The sequence below is a fragment of the Cannabis sativa genome, chromosome 2 (genome assembly GCF_029168945.1).
Source record: "Cannabis sativa cultivar Pink pepper isolate KNU-18-1 chromosome 2, ASM2916894v1, whole genome shotgun sequence".
Classification (NCBI taxonomy): Eukaryota; Viridiplantae; Streptophyta; class Magnoliopsida; order Rosales; family Cannabaceae; genus Cannabis; species Cannabis sativa.
Genome location: NC_083602.1, coordinates 52101079 through 52120181, shown reverse-complemented (window position 1 = coordinate 52120181; position 19103 = coordinate 52101079). Strand labels below are relative to the sequence as shown.

General features: G+C 33.4%; 1 protein-coding gene across 1 annotated transcript; it reads right to left on the bottom strand.

Annotated features, from left to right (window-relative positions):
* Positions 1 to 3783: 3783 nt before the first annotated feature.
* LOC133034990 (uncharacterized) lies at positions 3784 to 4586 on the bottom strand. Its single transcript, XM_061110599.1, has 2 exons — positions 4387 to 4586; positions 3784 to 4278 (listed from the first exon to the last, which is right to left on the bottom strand). Exons 1-2 carry the CDS (start codon positions 4419 to 4421, stop codon positions 3957 to 3959), a joined length of 357 nt encoding a protein of 118 aa, XP_060966582.1. The 5' UTR covers positions 4422 to 4586; the 3' UTR covers positions 3784 to 3956.
* Positions 4587 to 19103: the final 14517 nt, after the last annotated feature.

The following is a 19103-nucleotide window of genomic DNA, read 5'->3' as shown; positions in this document are numbered from 1 at the left end:
ACAAAGTAGGGGAGTTTGTGGTTGAGGCTTACAGTGGGTTTGCCTTGAAATCCTAGTTAGGGTTTGGAGATCCACAACTCAGGAAGGGTTGTTCATGTTGCAAAGAAGAAAAATACAATATTGTTAGTTCTGATTTTTGAGAGAAACAGAGAAGGAAAAATAGAGGAAGATAAAACACTGTATATATACATATATATTCGGATTACCTCTCAAAGTGTTGTGAGTTGGAATCCAAGCCTTGTAAACTTTGATCATTGAAGATCTATATTGGAAGAGGCGAGCTCAAGAGGACGTACCCAGAATTTTTGGGGAACCTCTATAAATCTGGTGCATTCTTTCCTTTAAACTTTATGCATTTTCTATATAGATTGTTTGTGTATATTTCTGGGTTTATTAATCAGTTTGGGAAGGGATAAATTTCTGGGTTTTGTTCTGTGTTGTTCTTCGTGTTCTTCAGTGAAGAACAACGAAGAAGGTGCTCGGGTTTGAGGGGATATAAAGTTATGGGTTGTTGTGTATCACGGCTTGGGGTTTTATTTTACTGGTTTAATTTTCTGGGCTGGGTTCATGTTCTTCATAGAAGAACATTGAAGAAGAAGAAAGTTTTTTGTTCTTTGCTAGGGTTGGTTTAATGGAGGCCGTGTATGTGTATTCTAGAGATAAGGAATATATATATATATATGTGTAATGCTTATTTAGGGTTTCAGCAAATTGAAAACGACCTGTAGCTCAAGAAAAGAGAGCTGTCGTTTTGGTTTTCCTTTACTGTAGTCAAAGAGAGACTTTGACTGGGTGAGTAAGGTCATATTTGACCTTAGCTTTTTGATTTTTTGTTTTGCTGTGTGTAGGCAAAATAGGAATAAAAATCCTACAGATTTTTTTTCCCTCAAACTTTAACTTGTACCAAATCATGTCCCCTGAACTTTTAAGATCGTGAAAGATACCTCCTGAACTATTGAGATTATTGAATTTAAGGACTTTTGTCCAGTTTTAGTTAAAAAATTCTAATATTGATAAAAGTTCATGGGGCAAGATTTAGTACATATTAAAGTTCGATGGACATGGTTTGGTAGATATCAAAATCTAGAGAGTATGATTTAGTACATAAACAATCACTAAAACAGTAAAATTGAATAAAATTAGACAAAAGTCCTTAAATCTAACAATCTCAATAGTTCAGGGGGATTTTTAACGGCCAAAAAAGTTCAAGGGGCATGATTTGGTACATGTCAAAATTCAGGGGAAAAAAATTCTAATATACTCGATAATTTAATAATAATAATAATACATATTTATTTATCAATTATATAAAATAAACTAATTATATATTTATATATAATTATGTGTAACTAATATTATTGAAAAATCATATAAAAAAGTAATTGAAATTATAAAAATACATAGTTGGTACCTTATTAATTGTAATAAAAACGTAATAATACGGAGTACGGATTTGAATTCGTATAAGAAAACAGACTAATCTTTGTAAGAAAAATGAGATGATCTGAGTAAAGCATGATATGAAAATTTTGGATGTATAGGCTATGTGAGGTCTATACTATAAAGTTACTGCTATGGCTCAATAATGTCTACTTCTCAAATTTTACACATATCGAAATATTTATAATTATTTTCAAAAAAGAAAATTTATTTAGGTGAGCGTTGTAGTTACATCATCCCTATACATGTTTTAAAAATTCTCAATACAGCATGTTCAAAAATATTCAAGCCTATTTTTGACACTAAACTATTGGAGTGTTTTCATATAGGTATGAAAGTGACAAGGTTTTAGTATCATTAGAGTTTTTTTATTAAGCAACTTAAATCATCTTCTCGTGTGTATTTTGTGTAAACTTATTGGTAAAGGTTTGAAATTAAGTGGGTTTATTTATGCAAACATAAAAGCCCAACTATTTAAGCAGTTCGTTAGCCTTTTTGTGTGATGGGCTTTATCCAACAGGCCTATGGAGTGGACTTGAAGAGCAAGAGCATCAAAATGGGCTGCTAAACTCTGGGCCTACTGAGCACAATGAACATGGACACATACATATGACGCCCACTCAACTCAACTACTCTCTCCCACTGTCATATTTGTCTTTTTCTACCTGAACATTATTAATAAAGATAAAACTTACCACAAAATCCGAACCTCAACTTAAACAAATGCTAAACCTCCTGTTTTATTCAATACAAGACAAAAAATTACACCAACATTTTATTCATACTCTTGACTTGGACTCACCACTTTTCAATCAAATCTCTTCTTTTTTCATTAATAGTCATCACATTTCACAACCAACCACATACATTCCTCTCTTTCCCAAATGATTGGCTTTGATTTTTCTTCTCATAATAAAATGAAACCTTTTCAATCATTGCACATGCCATCCTATATTCCTTTTCACCATTTTCCTAATCACACTCTTCTTTCTTTTCCCTTTTAATAAGCCTAGCTAACATAAACATTTTCACTCTGTGGTGGTTACACAAATCTAAATGCTCCCCATGTGTTTAATATTTTTGAAACTATAATATTTTTGTTTCAATTCCAAGCTCTACTCATCTCTCTCTCTTTCTTTGTTTGGTTGGAATTTTTATATATAAAATGGTAACCATGTGTTAATGGAATCCAAAACGGCCATTACAATCTTTTCTCCTTAAGTTTGAACCTATAAATTTCAAAACCAGAGATCAAACACATTAGACCCCATTTTTGTATTGTTTCTTTCTACTCTTTAATCAATGCTACAAATGGGTTTTCAAGAAATTATTGGTGGACGCCATAGATGTGATCGATATGAGAAGCTAAGCAACAACAGCAGTAGAATCAGCCTTGATGAAAAAGTGGGAAATAATACTAAGTCCAAGTTTGGAAGAAGAAAAAGGGTCAAGGGTATTAGGCTATCTCGGTCTAGGAAGATTACTTTGAAAGTGTTTTCTATGGTTGTTTTTACTAGCAAGATTGTTAGAATATTCAATGAAATTGTTAGTAGAATGAGTCTTGATGGTGTGTACCCCAATATTATTTTTACTTCTCAATGGGGTCTCCCTGTTCTTTCTCATCATTCTTCTCCTAATAATTGTACCAAAACTGCCATCAGTTTCCACAGAAAGTTACATACTTGACCCCTCTTTTCCCTTTTTAATTGTAATTTTTTAGAGTCAAATTAATGAACTTGTTTTCATGTTTCTTTTTGCTTTGTTCTTTACAATTATTCTTATTTGCTTAGTCACTTTTTGAATTGGTGGAACTCTTTTTGATGTGACAATTTGTAATCAGATCAATCAATTCAATCACCATTTTGTACTGTAGAAATAGAAAAACATGTTGTCTAAAACTTGGAAAAACATCCAATTTGTTCTCTGCAGAAATTTCATTTACACTTGAAAAAAAAAAAAGACAAGTGTTTAATTAAATAATTGTTTAAAGTGAAATAATTGAAAGAGAGATTCAATCTTCAAAGTGGGATAATAAGCTAAAATTTGCTTATTATATCATATGTAGTCTATGCAACTTGATCAATAGAAATTGTGGGGTCAATCCAGCTAGGTTGCCTTCATTTCAAGCTATATGGAATCTCTCAGCCTAAATTAGGGAAAATAGAAATAAAAAAAAAAAAACCCCATTTTTATACAAAATTTAGTTTTATTTTTATTTATTCTCAACCTTGTTGAAATAACACGCTTTTATTTAATTTATTAAAAAAAATAATTAATGATGTTTCTAGTATGTCTTCTCACTAAGTTTAGAATACAAGTGAAGAAGTGAGCAGCATAATATTATGTCAAAGATGGTTGAAATTTGATTATAGCATAAATATACTATACAAAATACATTATGTTAAAAAAAGAATTATGCTCCCCATTATTGTTGTACTACTACTTATATTACTACACATGAACATAATTTTTAGTCCAACCCCTCTTCTAGAAGTACTAATGCATAAATAAGCTGATCAGTACTGAAGGAGTCCTCCAAAGCTACCTTTAGAGGCAAATCTAGTCATGAAAAGAGCATAAGAATCTTTGAGACTAAAATGGGGTAAGAGAAAGTTCCCTGATTTGTTCTTCTTCTTCTTCCCATTCTTGGCCAATCTTTTAAGCCTTGGTGAAGAAGTTTGGTTCTCATCACAACTCTCTGGCTCTTCTGTGATGGTTGCAAGCTTACTCTTGAGGATTTCTTCAATGTCTTTCCACGAATCGGTTCGCAGACTTTTTCGGCTTGTGCAAGGCACTGCTCTCCACATTTTCCTATAATCCCTTCTCATGTTTGTTTCTCTAGAAAATTCAGAACAAAAAACCAATAAAAATTGATTGATCTAATATGACAACCCTGAAAGTAGGTACCTCTTCACATTGACCAAGTTGTGTGACCACTAATCTCACCTGAGATTTGTTATACCATAATTGACAAAGACCATCTTTAGTGCTCCTATCTTATCCTTATATATATGGTTTGAGAGAGAAAAAAAATTGAGGAAAGTAACAAGGAAAAAGTGGAATGAGTTCTCTGTATTAGTTGGAAAGCTTAGTAGTTATAGAAGAGGGGCCAGGCCAGAAGGACAAAGTCTTATGTCTTAGCTTCTTTACAGCTTTGGTTCAATTATAACCTGTCCTTGTTTGATAACTTTTGTCCACTAATATCAGAGTTATTTATCTCTTGGATTGGAAGACATCATGAATATACAAGATGAGATTCCATGCTTTTACTTTGAAGTTTTTAGATATGTTTATTTTATTTATGGGCTTTTTTTTTTCTTTTAATGTAATTGAACAGAACAAAGAAAGAGACATGTTGTCTGCTACAACTTTCCATAGTTGCCACTCTGTCACTATTAAAGTTTTAAGCTTTTAATAGTAATGATTTCAGCATATATGATTTTGTTGTAGTAAAGGTAAAAGGTTGCTCTTTCTTTTTTGTTTTTTTATTAAATTCAACATTGAAATTATTTTGAACATTACAAGAGCAATATTCATTTTAGCCTTAAGAAGACACTAAAATCACTCTTAATTAAGTTTTCCACTCTTGTTCAACTGCCACAAGATTCTAATGGACAAGTTTAAGCAGTTGACAAGTTGGTTTGACAATGAATGATAGAATGTCAAAACTAAATACTAAAAGTCATTAGGTATCATAAACAATAGTTTCTCCAAAACAAGAAGATTTTTATAATACTAAATAATGGGTTACTTTTGTTTTTATCATAATGGAGAATATGAAGTAGTAGAATATCAATTGTTCTCTAATAAAGTTTTTTGAAGAAGGTATAGGGAAATGATATAAAAAACAAAGAACTTTTATTAAAGTGGAAGAAAGTTTAAGTTCTGCATTGTGCTTTTGTGAAAGGCAAGAATTGAACAAGTCTTTAAATGCATGTCTTGGGATCCAAAGTAGAATATAATCACATTTCCTTTCTTTGATTATTATTGATTTATTATGGTACATCTTGCTTAAGATGGAGGTAGTCTTAGCTGTTCTCTTTAACATATTACATCACATCACACACCAAATGAGCTAGAAACCAAGTGTTTCTCCCTCGCCACAATGACTCTATTCTGATTCCATTTTGTCAAGTCAATATATGCAAAAGCCTAAACTTAATAAATTTAAGTATATAAATAAGATTTTTTTTACCACATTCAATTAATTGAATGTCCAAGAATTATATTTTCTCTGTGGTTCACACAACCTGCACCAATCAAGAACAGAAAACAATGAAATTAAAAATGAGACTAATTAGAATTTTTACTCCCTGAATTTTGACACATACCAAATCATGCCTTATGAACCTTTCAGGCCGTTAAAAAATCCCCATGAACTATTAAAATTGTTAGATTTAAGGATTTTTGCCCAATTTTATTCAATTTTACTAATATGACGATTGTTCATATACTAAATCTTGTCCATCGAACTTTAATATCGCCCACAATCTTTCAAAAGTACAAAATTGTGCCCCTTAAATTTTCATCCACATTAGAATTTGTTTAGTAAAATTAGACAAAAGTCCTTAAATCTAACAATTTCAATAGTTCGGGGAGAATTTTTAACGACTTGAAAAGTTCAAGAGACATAATTTGGTACATGTAAAAATTCACGGACAAAAATCCAAATTAACCTAAAAATAAAACACCAACATTGCCGTGACCCCACCAATTTTTTTCATTTTTAAAAAATTACATGTAAAATATAAATATAAATAAAACTAAATAATATATATATTGGCCCCCATAAATTTCTGAGTTGGATTCGTCATTGTAATTTACTTCACAATAATGGTTTGTGAGCTTTTTTTAATTTGAGAAAAGCAATACAATCAGTTGTCTAAGTGTTGAGATCAAACAAAGTTACAAATTATATCACCATGGAAGACTATGATCAAACACACATAGTTCTTCATTACAACCCCTCCAAACACTCTTTCTTTCTTTCTAATCTCATTTTGTTTCACTAGCTTCCACCCCAAAAATAGTTGGAATAGACTTCTATTTATAGGAACATTGTCTTCTGTAATGTCACATTATTAGTAAGCATATCAACAACATTGTCTTGTGTGCTGACTTTCTTGGCTTGTATTTCTCCTTATGTTGCCATGTCATTGATGAAATAGCATTTTATGTCTATGTGTTTAGCCCTTTTATGAAGCATAGAATTTTTGATTAGGTGCAAGGCAGTTATCACAAAATATTGAGTCAAACCCTTGAGCTAGAGTGTTTCTTTGAAAGCTTCTACTGCTATATATTTAGCTTCAGTTGTTGAAAAAGCAACTATTTTATGCATATTAGATTTCTAACTCACTGTACTACCACATACACAAAACACCAAACCAGTAAGAGACTTTCTTGTGTGTATATTTGCTGCATAATCATTATCAACATAGTCATACACTTCTGTTTGTTGATCAGACTCTTTACCAAATACAAGTCCTAGATGTGTTTAAGGGCACTAAGTTTGAGATAACTTGAAGTGTGGAGCTAGAGTAGACACTTTTGTAGCCTTGTCCATCTTAAACTTCTCCATGAATTTCTTCACATGCTTCTTCTGGTGCAGCTTAATTGTCCCTGGATATGGTCTCTCTATTTCAATACCAAGTACACTATTGTCTTTGCCAAGACCTTTAATGTCAAACCCAGTATTTAGGCCTTTTAACTTGTTGATTTCCCTCTTTGCATTTACCAACAATTAAAAATCATCAACATATAACAAGTATATGTTGTTGTTTAGGTAAACACAGAGGTCAAAATTGCTTTTGCCAAAACTAATTTAAGTAATGAATTTGTCAAACCTTTTGTTCTATTGTCTAGGTGCATGTTTAAGGCCATAGAGAAACTTCTAAAGTAGACAAACTTGTCCTGAATTGCCACTTTCAAACCCTTCAGGTTGGCTCATCCATTTGTTCTTACATCCATTTGTTCTACATCAAGCCTATTCTTAGCTGCCTTGGCCAATATTACTCGTATTGAGGTTTACTTTACCAATGGAATAAATATTTTAGTATAATTTATGCCTTCTTTTTGAGTGAATCTCTTCGCTACAAGCCTATCCTTGTATCTATCTTTCTCAACTCCAGCAATTCCTTCATTCTGATAATTATTTGAGGAGAATAATAAAGAATAAAAGATGCAGAGAATATAGATAGATTAGGATTTTATTCAATTGCAAAGTTAACAGTAATTAATACAACTAATAAGCAAGCATTATAAATGCAACTAACATAAAATACTAAAATAATATAAAATACTTAAATAACCCTAATTAGTTATTTAACACCCTCCCTCAAACTCATGATGTTGCTTCAAGAAGCATCGAGAGTTTCCCTAAAAGAAAACGAAAATGAGAAATCGTATTCGACTTAATAAAAAAATCAACATGTTGTAACGAAGAATGAATAAAAAGAAAAATAATAATGCCCAACACCAGATGGTGATGAGTAAAATGAAAATCAATCTCAATATGCTTGGTGTGTTCATGAAAAATTAAGTTGTGAGAAATCTAAATGGCACTTTGATCGTCATAGTACACACGAGTGGGACAAGAGTGAATGACACTCATATCTGCAAGTAACCATCTCAGCCAAACAATATTTTTAGTAGTAGACGCATGACACAATACTCAACTTCTGTAGAGGATTGAGAAACAACAGATTATTTCTTGCTCTTCCAAGAAATAAGAGAATCTCCCAAAAAGATAGAGAAACTAGTGACGAATTTTCGCTGGTGGGATCACGACCATGATCAACATCATAGTAAGCTCGCAACTCTAGAGAAGAGGTAGAAAGTAGTAGTAGGCTCTGAAAGATGGTACCCCGACAACATCGTAGAATGCAAAGAACAATAGCCCAATGAACAATAGTTGGAGAAGTAACAAACTAACTAATAATATGAACAACATATGCAATGTCTAGATGAGTAATAATGAGATAAATCAAAATGCCAACAATGGTGTAGTGTCCTACTCAAAGGAACGCTACATTTCGTGATTACAATTTACTAATCTCGTTAATCGGAGTCTATAAGCTAAGTAATTTAAAATAAATAATAAACTTAATTAAATAAATAACTTGAAATTATCAACATATTTTACTTTAAACCGAAAGAATTTAAAGTTACATATATGGGATACCGTAAAATTATTTTAAAAATATTACAAGTTATTCATGTACAGCCAACCTAAGCGACAAAATAGAATTTCTACACAATTCCCTACTGGACCCAACCCTTGTGTTCCAGCTTGGCCAGAATATGTACAAGTCATCCTCAAAGCCCCAGGGGAGTTGGATGACCCGACACTGCTTTACCTTTGCCTGCACAAGTACTTGTGAGTCAAGGCCCAACAAGAGAGAAAATAATACAGTATGATAATTATAATAATAATTACACTTCATATAGTACGCCACCGCGTATAAATTGTGCCACTGCACTTTATATCACATTATTCGATACAATAATGTCAGTATAATTAATGTCTATGTAGCATAGATCTACGTGTTGCACTCATAAGACTCTTTTACATTTAAGGCCTTACTAGGGTTTGTATCGGTTATAGTCACCGAGTCTAACCTGATTATTCCTCACACACATAATTCTACTCAGATATTCAATTAACAAATTATTGCATACTAATAACAATACACACTTAGGGTAATAACCCTAGGTCACGACTTCACAATAATAAGTGAATATCATATAATTGTGCCATCGCACTATATTCCATGTGCTTAGTTTTCTATCTTACCTAATTTCCAATGTATGTGGAAAAATCCCAATCTACTGGTGATTCTGACCAAGCATCGGTAATCCTAGTTGTTGGAAATTATTTTACCAGGATCTTAGATCTACTCACAAGTATGTTGATTAACACCCTAAATATGAACTTCTAAAACGATTATAAAATAAACACATATAAAGTATTAGAAACCTTACATTGGGTGCAGCGGAATTAAATGTCTCCTTCCGTTCAGATCTCTAACCCTTGTATCCTTTCTGTCGCAGAGTATTATCAAGATCTGAACCTGGATCTCTTTCTCTCCTTCTTTAGTGCTGAAACTCCTTCTTGTTGAATGTCTTTCTTCACGATCTTCCTCACTATGATTGAGGTATCACTTGCTGTGTGTGGGCACTACTCTAATCACTAAGTGGTTTGAAATTTCAAGGAAGAAGAAAGAGAAGAAGGTGGCAGCTAGGTATAGAGAGAGAAGGCTCAGGTTTTTCTCTGAAGGGAATCAGAAGTAAAATTGTAAATTTCCTGAAGCCTTCACTATCTATTTATAGCATTCCACTAGGGTTAGGTTTGAATTATTTGGCATTAAAATAATGAAAATATCAGATGAAAAAACCTATAAAAGTGGTCGGCCTAGGCAATGTGGATTTGGGCCTCACTTTTTGTAATTTTACAGTTTTATCATTTCTGCATCTCATTTTCTCAAAAATGCCAATTTTCAAATTCAACCATTTAAATGCCAATTCTAACTATTTAATAACTATAAATAATTATTAAATAATATTGTCATTTATCATATTTATTAATTGAACCATACAAAGTATCATAATTAACAAATATGCCCCTAAAACTCTTTCTTTACAATTTCGCCCTTACTTAGTGAAAAATTTACAAATAGACATAGTCTAATTTGAGAATTATAATTGATTAATCAAAACCAATTATATGAGTCTTACAAGCAATATTATCTCAACTAGTGGGGGGACCATGGGTCTATATAACCGAGCTTCCAATAAGCAGATCAAGAATTTACAACCTAAATTCACTGACTTATTAATTCTTCGTTGAATCCACGCATAGAACTTAGAATTGCACTCTCAGTATATAGAATGCTCTATATGTTCCACCATATAGACACAACATTAGTTATCCATTGTTATAATCCTAATTTGATCAATGATCCTCTATATGAATGATCTACACTGTAAAGGGATTAGATTACCGTTACACCCTACAATGTATTTTATCCTTAAAACACTTAACCCTGTATAAATGATATTTCAGCTTATGTGAAATGAGTACTCCACCATTTATTTTCGTTTGGTCAAGCTCGAAGGAGATCATCCTTGACTTACTATTCGCCAGATAGAAGCTATAGATTCCATGTTTATGTTAGCGCTCCCACTCAATTGCACTACCGTGTTCCCAAAATGTACGTATCACCCTGACCCAAAAGTAGGCTTAACTAACAAATCAAAGAACACGAATAACCTCTTGAGATTGAGCCTAATCATAACAGGATTAAGATCATTTGATCTAGGATCAACTGGGTGATATTGTCTTGAATAGATATTACAGTAAGTTTAATAAATCTAAGTCAAAGTTCAATATCCGTCCCTTCCGATGCATACTCCATGCACCCAACCTGAGCTTTACTTTAACCAATGCTCTGGAAAGAACATAGCATTTCTCCAAATGCAAGTAAACTCTGTTGTAGATTATCATATCAGTAAAACCATGTGTCTGATACATCTAGGAAACTTTATTCACATAGTCATGTTTACTTTCCAAAGTGTTGACAACACAATAAACAGGATCAAGTATGTGAAAAGGGTTTCAGATGAATTTATAAATCAAATAGACAAGCAATTGATAACATGAACCAAAACATACACAAATGAATGAAAAATACTTCTGTTTCTTTATTGATGTTGAATAAAATGGATTACATTGAAATGGAGTTTTATTTAGGGCATAAAACCCAACACTAGTTACAATCCCTGAGTTTTACAAACTAGGGTTAATTCCTCAAAAATCACATACATAAATTTCCACATATAAGACTACAACACTGGACCATATCAAAAAATAATTGAATTGTCACTATCATCTGGTCGCGACCAGACTAAAGCCCGTCTCGACCAGAGCCTAGGTAGGGGCTACCCCTCTTTGGTTTTGAGCCTGGTCGCGACCACTAGGTTCGAAACCCAAAAAATGCCCAAAAGTCTAGATTTACCTAATCCGAACATTAACAAATTAAACCCAAGATTGCTACAACCTAAACAATTAATTTTTACACCAAATCAAATTGTTTCTAGGAATCACAAACATCAAAATACATGCTTAAATACTTTAAACAAATAAGATTCAATTACACAATCATATTTTTATAAACTCAAGAACACCATAAAAATACTCTCATGCTCACTCAATAAACTACCAAAACTACAACAACAAGAACAAGTTACCTGAAATTTACTATCGAGTCCAAAAGTTGCATAACCTAAACATGAACACAATCAACATCCAATTCCAAACTCAGATTCATAACTATAAGGCATAAAATCACAAAGAAAACCTTATCTTTCTCTTGTGAACATCATCCACACAAACAACATGCAAACTCAGCTCATAACACAAATCAAGTTCATCAACTACTAAAATTAAACAATTAGACTGAGGTAGAGAAGCTACCTCAAGCTTAACCCAAAAATTCAACTCCAATTATTTACAAGTTTCAAAAATTCCTCAAGAATTGATTGAAAATAAAAGAGAAAGTTTGAGAGAGAAGAGAGGGGGTCGGTTTGGGATAGCAAGGAACCAGAAAATGGTTTCTATATTTTTTTTTAACACTTAATCAAATAATATCTTTCACAAGAGATAATGGTAAATAGTCAAAATACTAATTTTCCCCTACGACTAATATTCCACTTATAAATCACTTAAGGGCAATTCAAACATTACATTCCATATACACATTCAGATATTCTCAATTACATTATGTTATAACACAATCACACAATAAAATAATTTTAGACCCTGAACCTGATTCGGGCCAAAATATCAGATTGTGACTATATCGTGCCAAATTATCAAAAATTACCTGCAGTAAGAGAATATGAACATGCTATATAATAATATAGTCTATTAGCAATGTATATATCAAAATTATAATTTTACCATTCTCGTGTCAAAATTGCAAAAATATCCTTAACTCATAAATGGGGTCTAAAATGCAATAATTCTCAAATAATTTCATATAATTAATAATATAATAATATATTTACTAAATTATAGTCAATTTATGAGAAAATTAAAAGAAGTAATTGGTGATGCCTAGTGCTGCCTGTGAACGCCCATTTGCACAAGAATTCAGAGGTGGTAGCATGCACCGTGGCGTGCATCAAGGAACACAATCTCCAAAGCATGAACAATGCTTTGATGCCTATTCGATACGAAGGCTAAGTTCTCAATATCATCAATTGTTTCTTTCAATTTTCTCATAATATAGGTCAAAGAATTGTGGTTTTCGCTGTCAACTACAACGAAAGCTATCAAAAAAATATGGTTGTGTGCATCAAGTGCCACTGCACACAACATTTACCCACTATACCTAGTCTTCAAGAAAGACCCATCAACACATACAATAGGTCGGCAAAAACTAAACCCACGGATACAAGGACCTAGAGAGAAGAAACAATACTTGAAGCGACCATCCTATACTACAAAATATGTGATGGTACCTGGATTTCTCAACTTTAGTGTAACGTTCCCGCTTCAAGCCTCCATTGGGCCCTTACACCCACGAAATAATGACTCTTATACACGAGTACGTCACTCTGGCTGCTTCATGGGCTGATGACTGACCCTACAGACCAACACGAGTGTTTCCAGCGTGCTTTGTCCTCACTCGTATGCTTCCTTGGAAAACTTCTCAGGAGGTCACCCATCCTGAAATTACTCCAGGTCAAGCACGCTTAACCATGGGGTTCTTTCGTGATGGGCTATCAAAAAACAAGATACACCTTGATGATATAGGTAGTACCAATCAATCAATTTAAGCCCTCTTTAACTGTGTAGTCCCATACCTACACAGTCTCAGAATCATTACATTTGACTTTACCTACACAGTCTCAGAATCATCACACTTGACTTTCCCCAGGCGATGTGGGATTGCACAACTTACCTGGTATTTCCTCTTACGGATCACGGGGATGCACAACTTACCCAGTATTTCCCCTTATAGTCTCAAAATCTGTAAGGGGAAATACCGGGTAAGCTGCGTAATCCCACATCGCCCGGGGAAGGTCAAGTGTGATGATTCTGAGACTATATAGGTATGGGATTACACAGTTGAAGAATGCTTAAATGGATTGATTGGTACTACCTATATCAACAAGGTGCATCTTGTTTTTCGGTAGCCCATCACGAAAGAACTCCATGGTTAAGCGTGCTTGACCTGGAGTAATTTTAGGATGGGTGACCTCCTGGGAAGTTTTCCCAAGAAGCGTACGAGTGAGGACAAAGCATGTTGGAAACACTCGTGTTGGTCTATAGGGTCAGTCGTCATTCCATGAAGCAGCCAGAGTGACGTACTCGTGTATAAGAGCCATTCATTTCGTGGGTGTAAGGGCCCAATGGAGGCTTGAAGCGGGGACGTTACATTTAACATGTGCAAGTAACTAGGTAATTTCGAGTATGAATCTTCAGGTGTACCCCGAACTAGGTGTAGTGCCTTCTCTTTGCACCTCCAAGCCTTTTCATAACTCATTTGAATCCCGTAATCCTTGTGCATATCTTTCTTTATATTAGAGGCCAAATGATCTGAGCCGTCAATCGCAAACTTATCCTTAATTAGATGGGCAACTATCAAAGGTAATGCTTGACAATTATCTTTTCCTCAAAGATCAAGGGAACATGTATGTACATTTTAAAATATAGTCACCCCAAACATGTTAGAAAGTATGTTCTTCTTCACTCTTAATCTCCACCCACAATCTGTATCCTTACATGTAACGTACCAAACAGCAATATCGGACTTCCTAACGAAGTAGTCAAACCTTTTCTTCATTGCATACAAGCCAACAACCATATTTAAATACTCTTTGTCTCTAAAAAACTTTCCTAGATGTAACTTCCCGCCTGGTGTGCTACCCATAGATATATAATGACTATGATCCTCGATGTCTTCTTTTGTAAACATCTTCTCCTTGAATTTATCATAACTTATTGAAGAAGAAAATGGATCGCCAAATCCAGTCTCATTGGTCCCTTTAGCAACACTAGGACGACTAGCATAATTGATCCCTCTAGCATTACTGGTTCCGTCTGAACGAATACTACTAGTACCAGGTCTTTGACGATTTTCTCTACGGGGCATTCTTTTTTGTGTCAGCTGCCTGGGTGGTATTTTGTACGATAGTAGAGTCAAGTTCAAAGCTACAGTAGCAGGGACCTCTGTATCTTGGTCGTCTCTTACTTCATCATTGCCCTCAACATAGTAGTTAGGGTCTGGACCATCACAAAAACTATCAATAAAGGGCATTTGTGCTACAATGTTAGCACTAGGCATCATAGTGTTTAATTCGGGTAACACATTGATAACTCTATGTTATAGAGTTATTTTTTATGCTTTTAAACTAAAAGTATTGTGAGAAGAGTAGTGAAAATGTGTTTGTTTGCTTAATTTTAGTTAGTTTTAGTGTTATTTTCTATTTAGTAAGCTAACTTTTAAGTCTTGTATATATTGATATTGTTGGGTGTATTTTTCCAATTAATTGTACTTGTTTGTTGTTGAAAAAGGAAGAATTAAAGTGATAGGAAAAAAAGAAAAGTAAGCAAGGAAGAGTGGAACATAAGCTGAAATTGAGGCAGATTGCTGAAGCAATGCTGAAGCGAATTCAACATCCTGGCAGTGACGTGGAAACACGAGTTTCACTTATCCACCTCAGCAAATTCGGTCCAGTCACTCAAATTACACCAGCTGGCTGATGTGGAAGAAAAGGGGCTAAACCTAGTGGGCCAAAGTGGAAAAGTTTGGGCTTCTATTTTGGGGTATGAAGTTTGTACCCTAAAAACCCAACACCTAAAAGAAGAGAAGGTAAGTACACTAGGATCATGACCATTACGTGAGCTGCCATATTTTTTTTGGAGAGAATTAATTGCAGAAGTACAGAGGAGGAAGAAGAGAAAGGGGGACCAAGTGCAAGGGAGAAGGACACAAGCTCTTGTGTTTGAATTTCTTTTATCTTCCTTTTATCTTTTCCTTTCCTTTTATTTTCCTTTTGTTATTTCTTGTCTTTAGATATTTCAAACTTTGCGAACTGTAAAAACATACGGGCAACAGCCATGGATGAATCTTTTTCAGCTTGGATTTTGTTTTCTTACTTAATTATGAGCTAGATTTTTGAGACTTGAATGGCTATGAACTTCTATGTTGGGTATGATTAATTTTTAAGCTTACTCTAGCATTTGTTTTGCCTTTGTTCATTCAAGTGAGTTTCATTTTAATTGATTGTTGTTTCTTGGCCATGAATAACAATTTGTAAGCTAGATCTTGTACCGGAAGGGCTGGATCTAGTAGTTCAACTTGAATGGAGCAAGTGAAAACCTAGATTTAGGCTTTTATTTGTAAGTGGAATAGGAATATTTCATTTACCTTGCATAACTTACAAAATTAATGTTTGAATAGAGTTCTGCTTGCTGGTTTAATATAGGAATATATTGGGCTAAATTGTAGAATTAAATTTGTGAGTGTTGGAAAATTCTCACAAGCCTAGAGGAATTTTTGTTATCTCTGTGCAGAATGCTAGAGTAATGCTGTTCTCATGCTATAACATCTGGGAAAAAACCTGACTAGAAGGAATTAGCTATTCAAGTCATTTTTACCATATTATATTTTTGTTCTTGCAAGTAAATTTTTCTAGCAGTAGTAGTATTAATTTTAGCAAGTTTAATTACTCTCATTTTAATTTTGAATCATTGCTCAACCATTTTCATGTTATTTCCTCTTACTTTAAGTAGTAATTAGTTGGTTTTACATCAAACTTTATTTACAATCCCTGTGGAGACGATCTTACTTATCACTTTATTATATGTTTGACTGCGTATACTTGCGTATATAATTTTCACAACACACATCGGCAACCAACACATCTGGATTCGTTTCAGGAACAAAACTCCCAACCTCGATATGAGTGTCCTTAACAATACTTGGTGTGGGACTAGGATCGATACAAACATTCTTCTTTAACAAAGTCACAAATAAGGGAGTAAATTCATCTGGCTTCTTTGCAAGCATAGACAAAAATGACCTTACACGCTTATCATTTCTAATAACTTTAAGGTGATACATTAAGTCTTTATGTACTTGTAATCCACTTATAATTTCAAATCATACTGCACTTTGTCAACATTGAGTTCTTCGTACAAAAGATCAACTAAACGTGAGTAGCTTACGTTCGTATCAATCTCAAATGTCAAATTTTTGGCCCAGTTATAAACCCAGTCTCTTCCCTCAAGCTCTCAAATACCATTATACATAACGAAAGCAAAAACAGTTGAACCTATCACAGTTAAAAAAATACTATTAACAATTTAGAAAAAAAATTTAACAGAAAAGTGATACAAATTCTTGAAAATGCCTTAAATCTGTAATGCATCAGACACAACATCTGAACACTATCGTCACCCATTGGGCCCATCACAAAATAGAGTGTCAATTCCACAATCGGATCACATCATCGGGCCACAATCGGGCCCATCAATATCAAAGACCCCAAATTCATATCGGACCACACCATCGGGCCACAATCGGGCCCATTCAGGCCCATCAAAATCAAAGTCCCAAAACCCATATCGGACCCCTATCGAGCTTTCATCCTTATCCTAATACCAAGTAAAGTATCAGACTACCATCAATGCAACATCAGACCCCATCGGACTAGACAAAAAAAAATTGCAGAACCTTGGAAAAATATAGTTTTCAAATACAGCAACCATTTGATCACACAAAACAATAAAATAATAGTAACAAACGACAGATCAACCATCGAAACAACATTCTAAACTAAATGTAACAACAACCAACAAGATTAAACAAAAAATAATTACCCATTGAAGTCATGTATGATGCTTCGTCTAAAAAATGAGTGCTCGAATGTAGTGTAGCTTGTAGTGTAGTGAAAAGAAGTGAAGCGAATGAATGAAGAGAAGAGAATGTAGTATTTGTTTTTTGGTGGGTTTTTGAATGCTCGGATGAAGAGAAGAGAGGAGATAACTTTGTTTTTTGGTGATACAGAAAGAGGAGGGTGATTGAAATGGGGAGGGTATTTTGAGAACAATATATTTGTTGGCCTATTCTACAAATATTGGGCATTATATGTTCATAGGATTAATTTCCCCATAGTGTAAGCATAAATAGTCAAATTTTCCTTATATAATTAATAAAAAAGATTTGGATAATTTGGACATCCATATAAATAAGGAATATTTTCAGTTTTAACCAAAAAAAGTATCAATATTATAAAAATACTTTCAATTGGCCAAATAAACAAATATACTGCCCAAACAAGAAAAATTACACAAATACCACTTACACACACCTTCAACCTAGGATCCATGCTTCTTGGGCAACCATCGTGCAACCACGCAGCAACCCAATGCAACCGAAACGAAAAATTCAACCAAAAAGAGAACCACCATTAATTCTAGCGACTTCACTTCAGAAGACGATCAGAATCAATCAAAACGGGGATTGTTTCAAATTCATGATAAAAAAATGTAAAAAAACTACTACGAAATTAAAATCTAGTTTAATTTGTATAAAAATAATGTCCTGACTTCAATTTTCATATCCATGAAATACAGATTTCAAAAATTAAACTGGAGTTCCCAAACAATCCCAACTCAAGTATAATCCAAAAAAAATTACATCAGTACTATAGTAAAATATTTATCCTGATGTATTTTCGTTATTTTTTAAATTTCTAATGGTGAATTTGTTCACATTAAATCATGAAGAGACATGTAGATAGAGTTACGTACGTGGAAATACTGTTCTAATTTTTAATGTTTTATAACAGTTGCATTACAGTTGCATGAATATTTTGCTAACAGTTATTTCATCTGATTGAAATTTTCGTCAGATGCAACCTTCAGCCAACCACCCACCAACCTTCGTTTGATACAACCTTCAGTCAACCACCCAGCAACCTTCGTCTGATGCAACATTCGGCCAACCACCCAGCAACTATCGTCTTCGGCCAACCACCCAACAACCTTCGTCTGATTGAAACCTTCGTTTGATACAACCTTCGGCCAACCACTCAGCATCCTTCGTCTAATTGAAACCTTCGTCTGATGCAAACTTCGACCAACCACCCAGCAACCATCATCTGATTGTGTAAGTGATAGTGTAAGAAGTATTTTGGTAATTAAAAATACATGAAAAGTATAAATGTTGTCCACACCTTATGGAGGTATTTTTGTAAATAAAGTGTTAATTTGTATTTTTCATGTAATAATTTTAGGGAGTTTTTCAATTTTACATTTTAAAAGAATTTTTTTTTTTTTATATTTTTATTGAATTATAGGGAGGAACTATATAGAGTGATTCCCTAAATAATATTTTATAATAGGATAATTATGTTTTGATTTATTTTTTTTAACAATGAACGATTTATTTTTATTTATAATTTTTTTCATTTTTCTTATTATTGCAAATATTTTTTTTTTGAACAATATTAATATTATTATTGGATATTCAAAATATGTGAACAGTATTAAATTGGATTATAATACTCTATGGTATGGTGGATTACGGAAAATGCAGTGTAAGGTCGAAAATGTTTTATGTTCATACACCAATCTTATTTGTGGACACTTT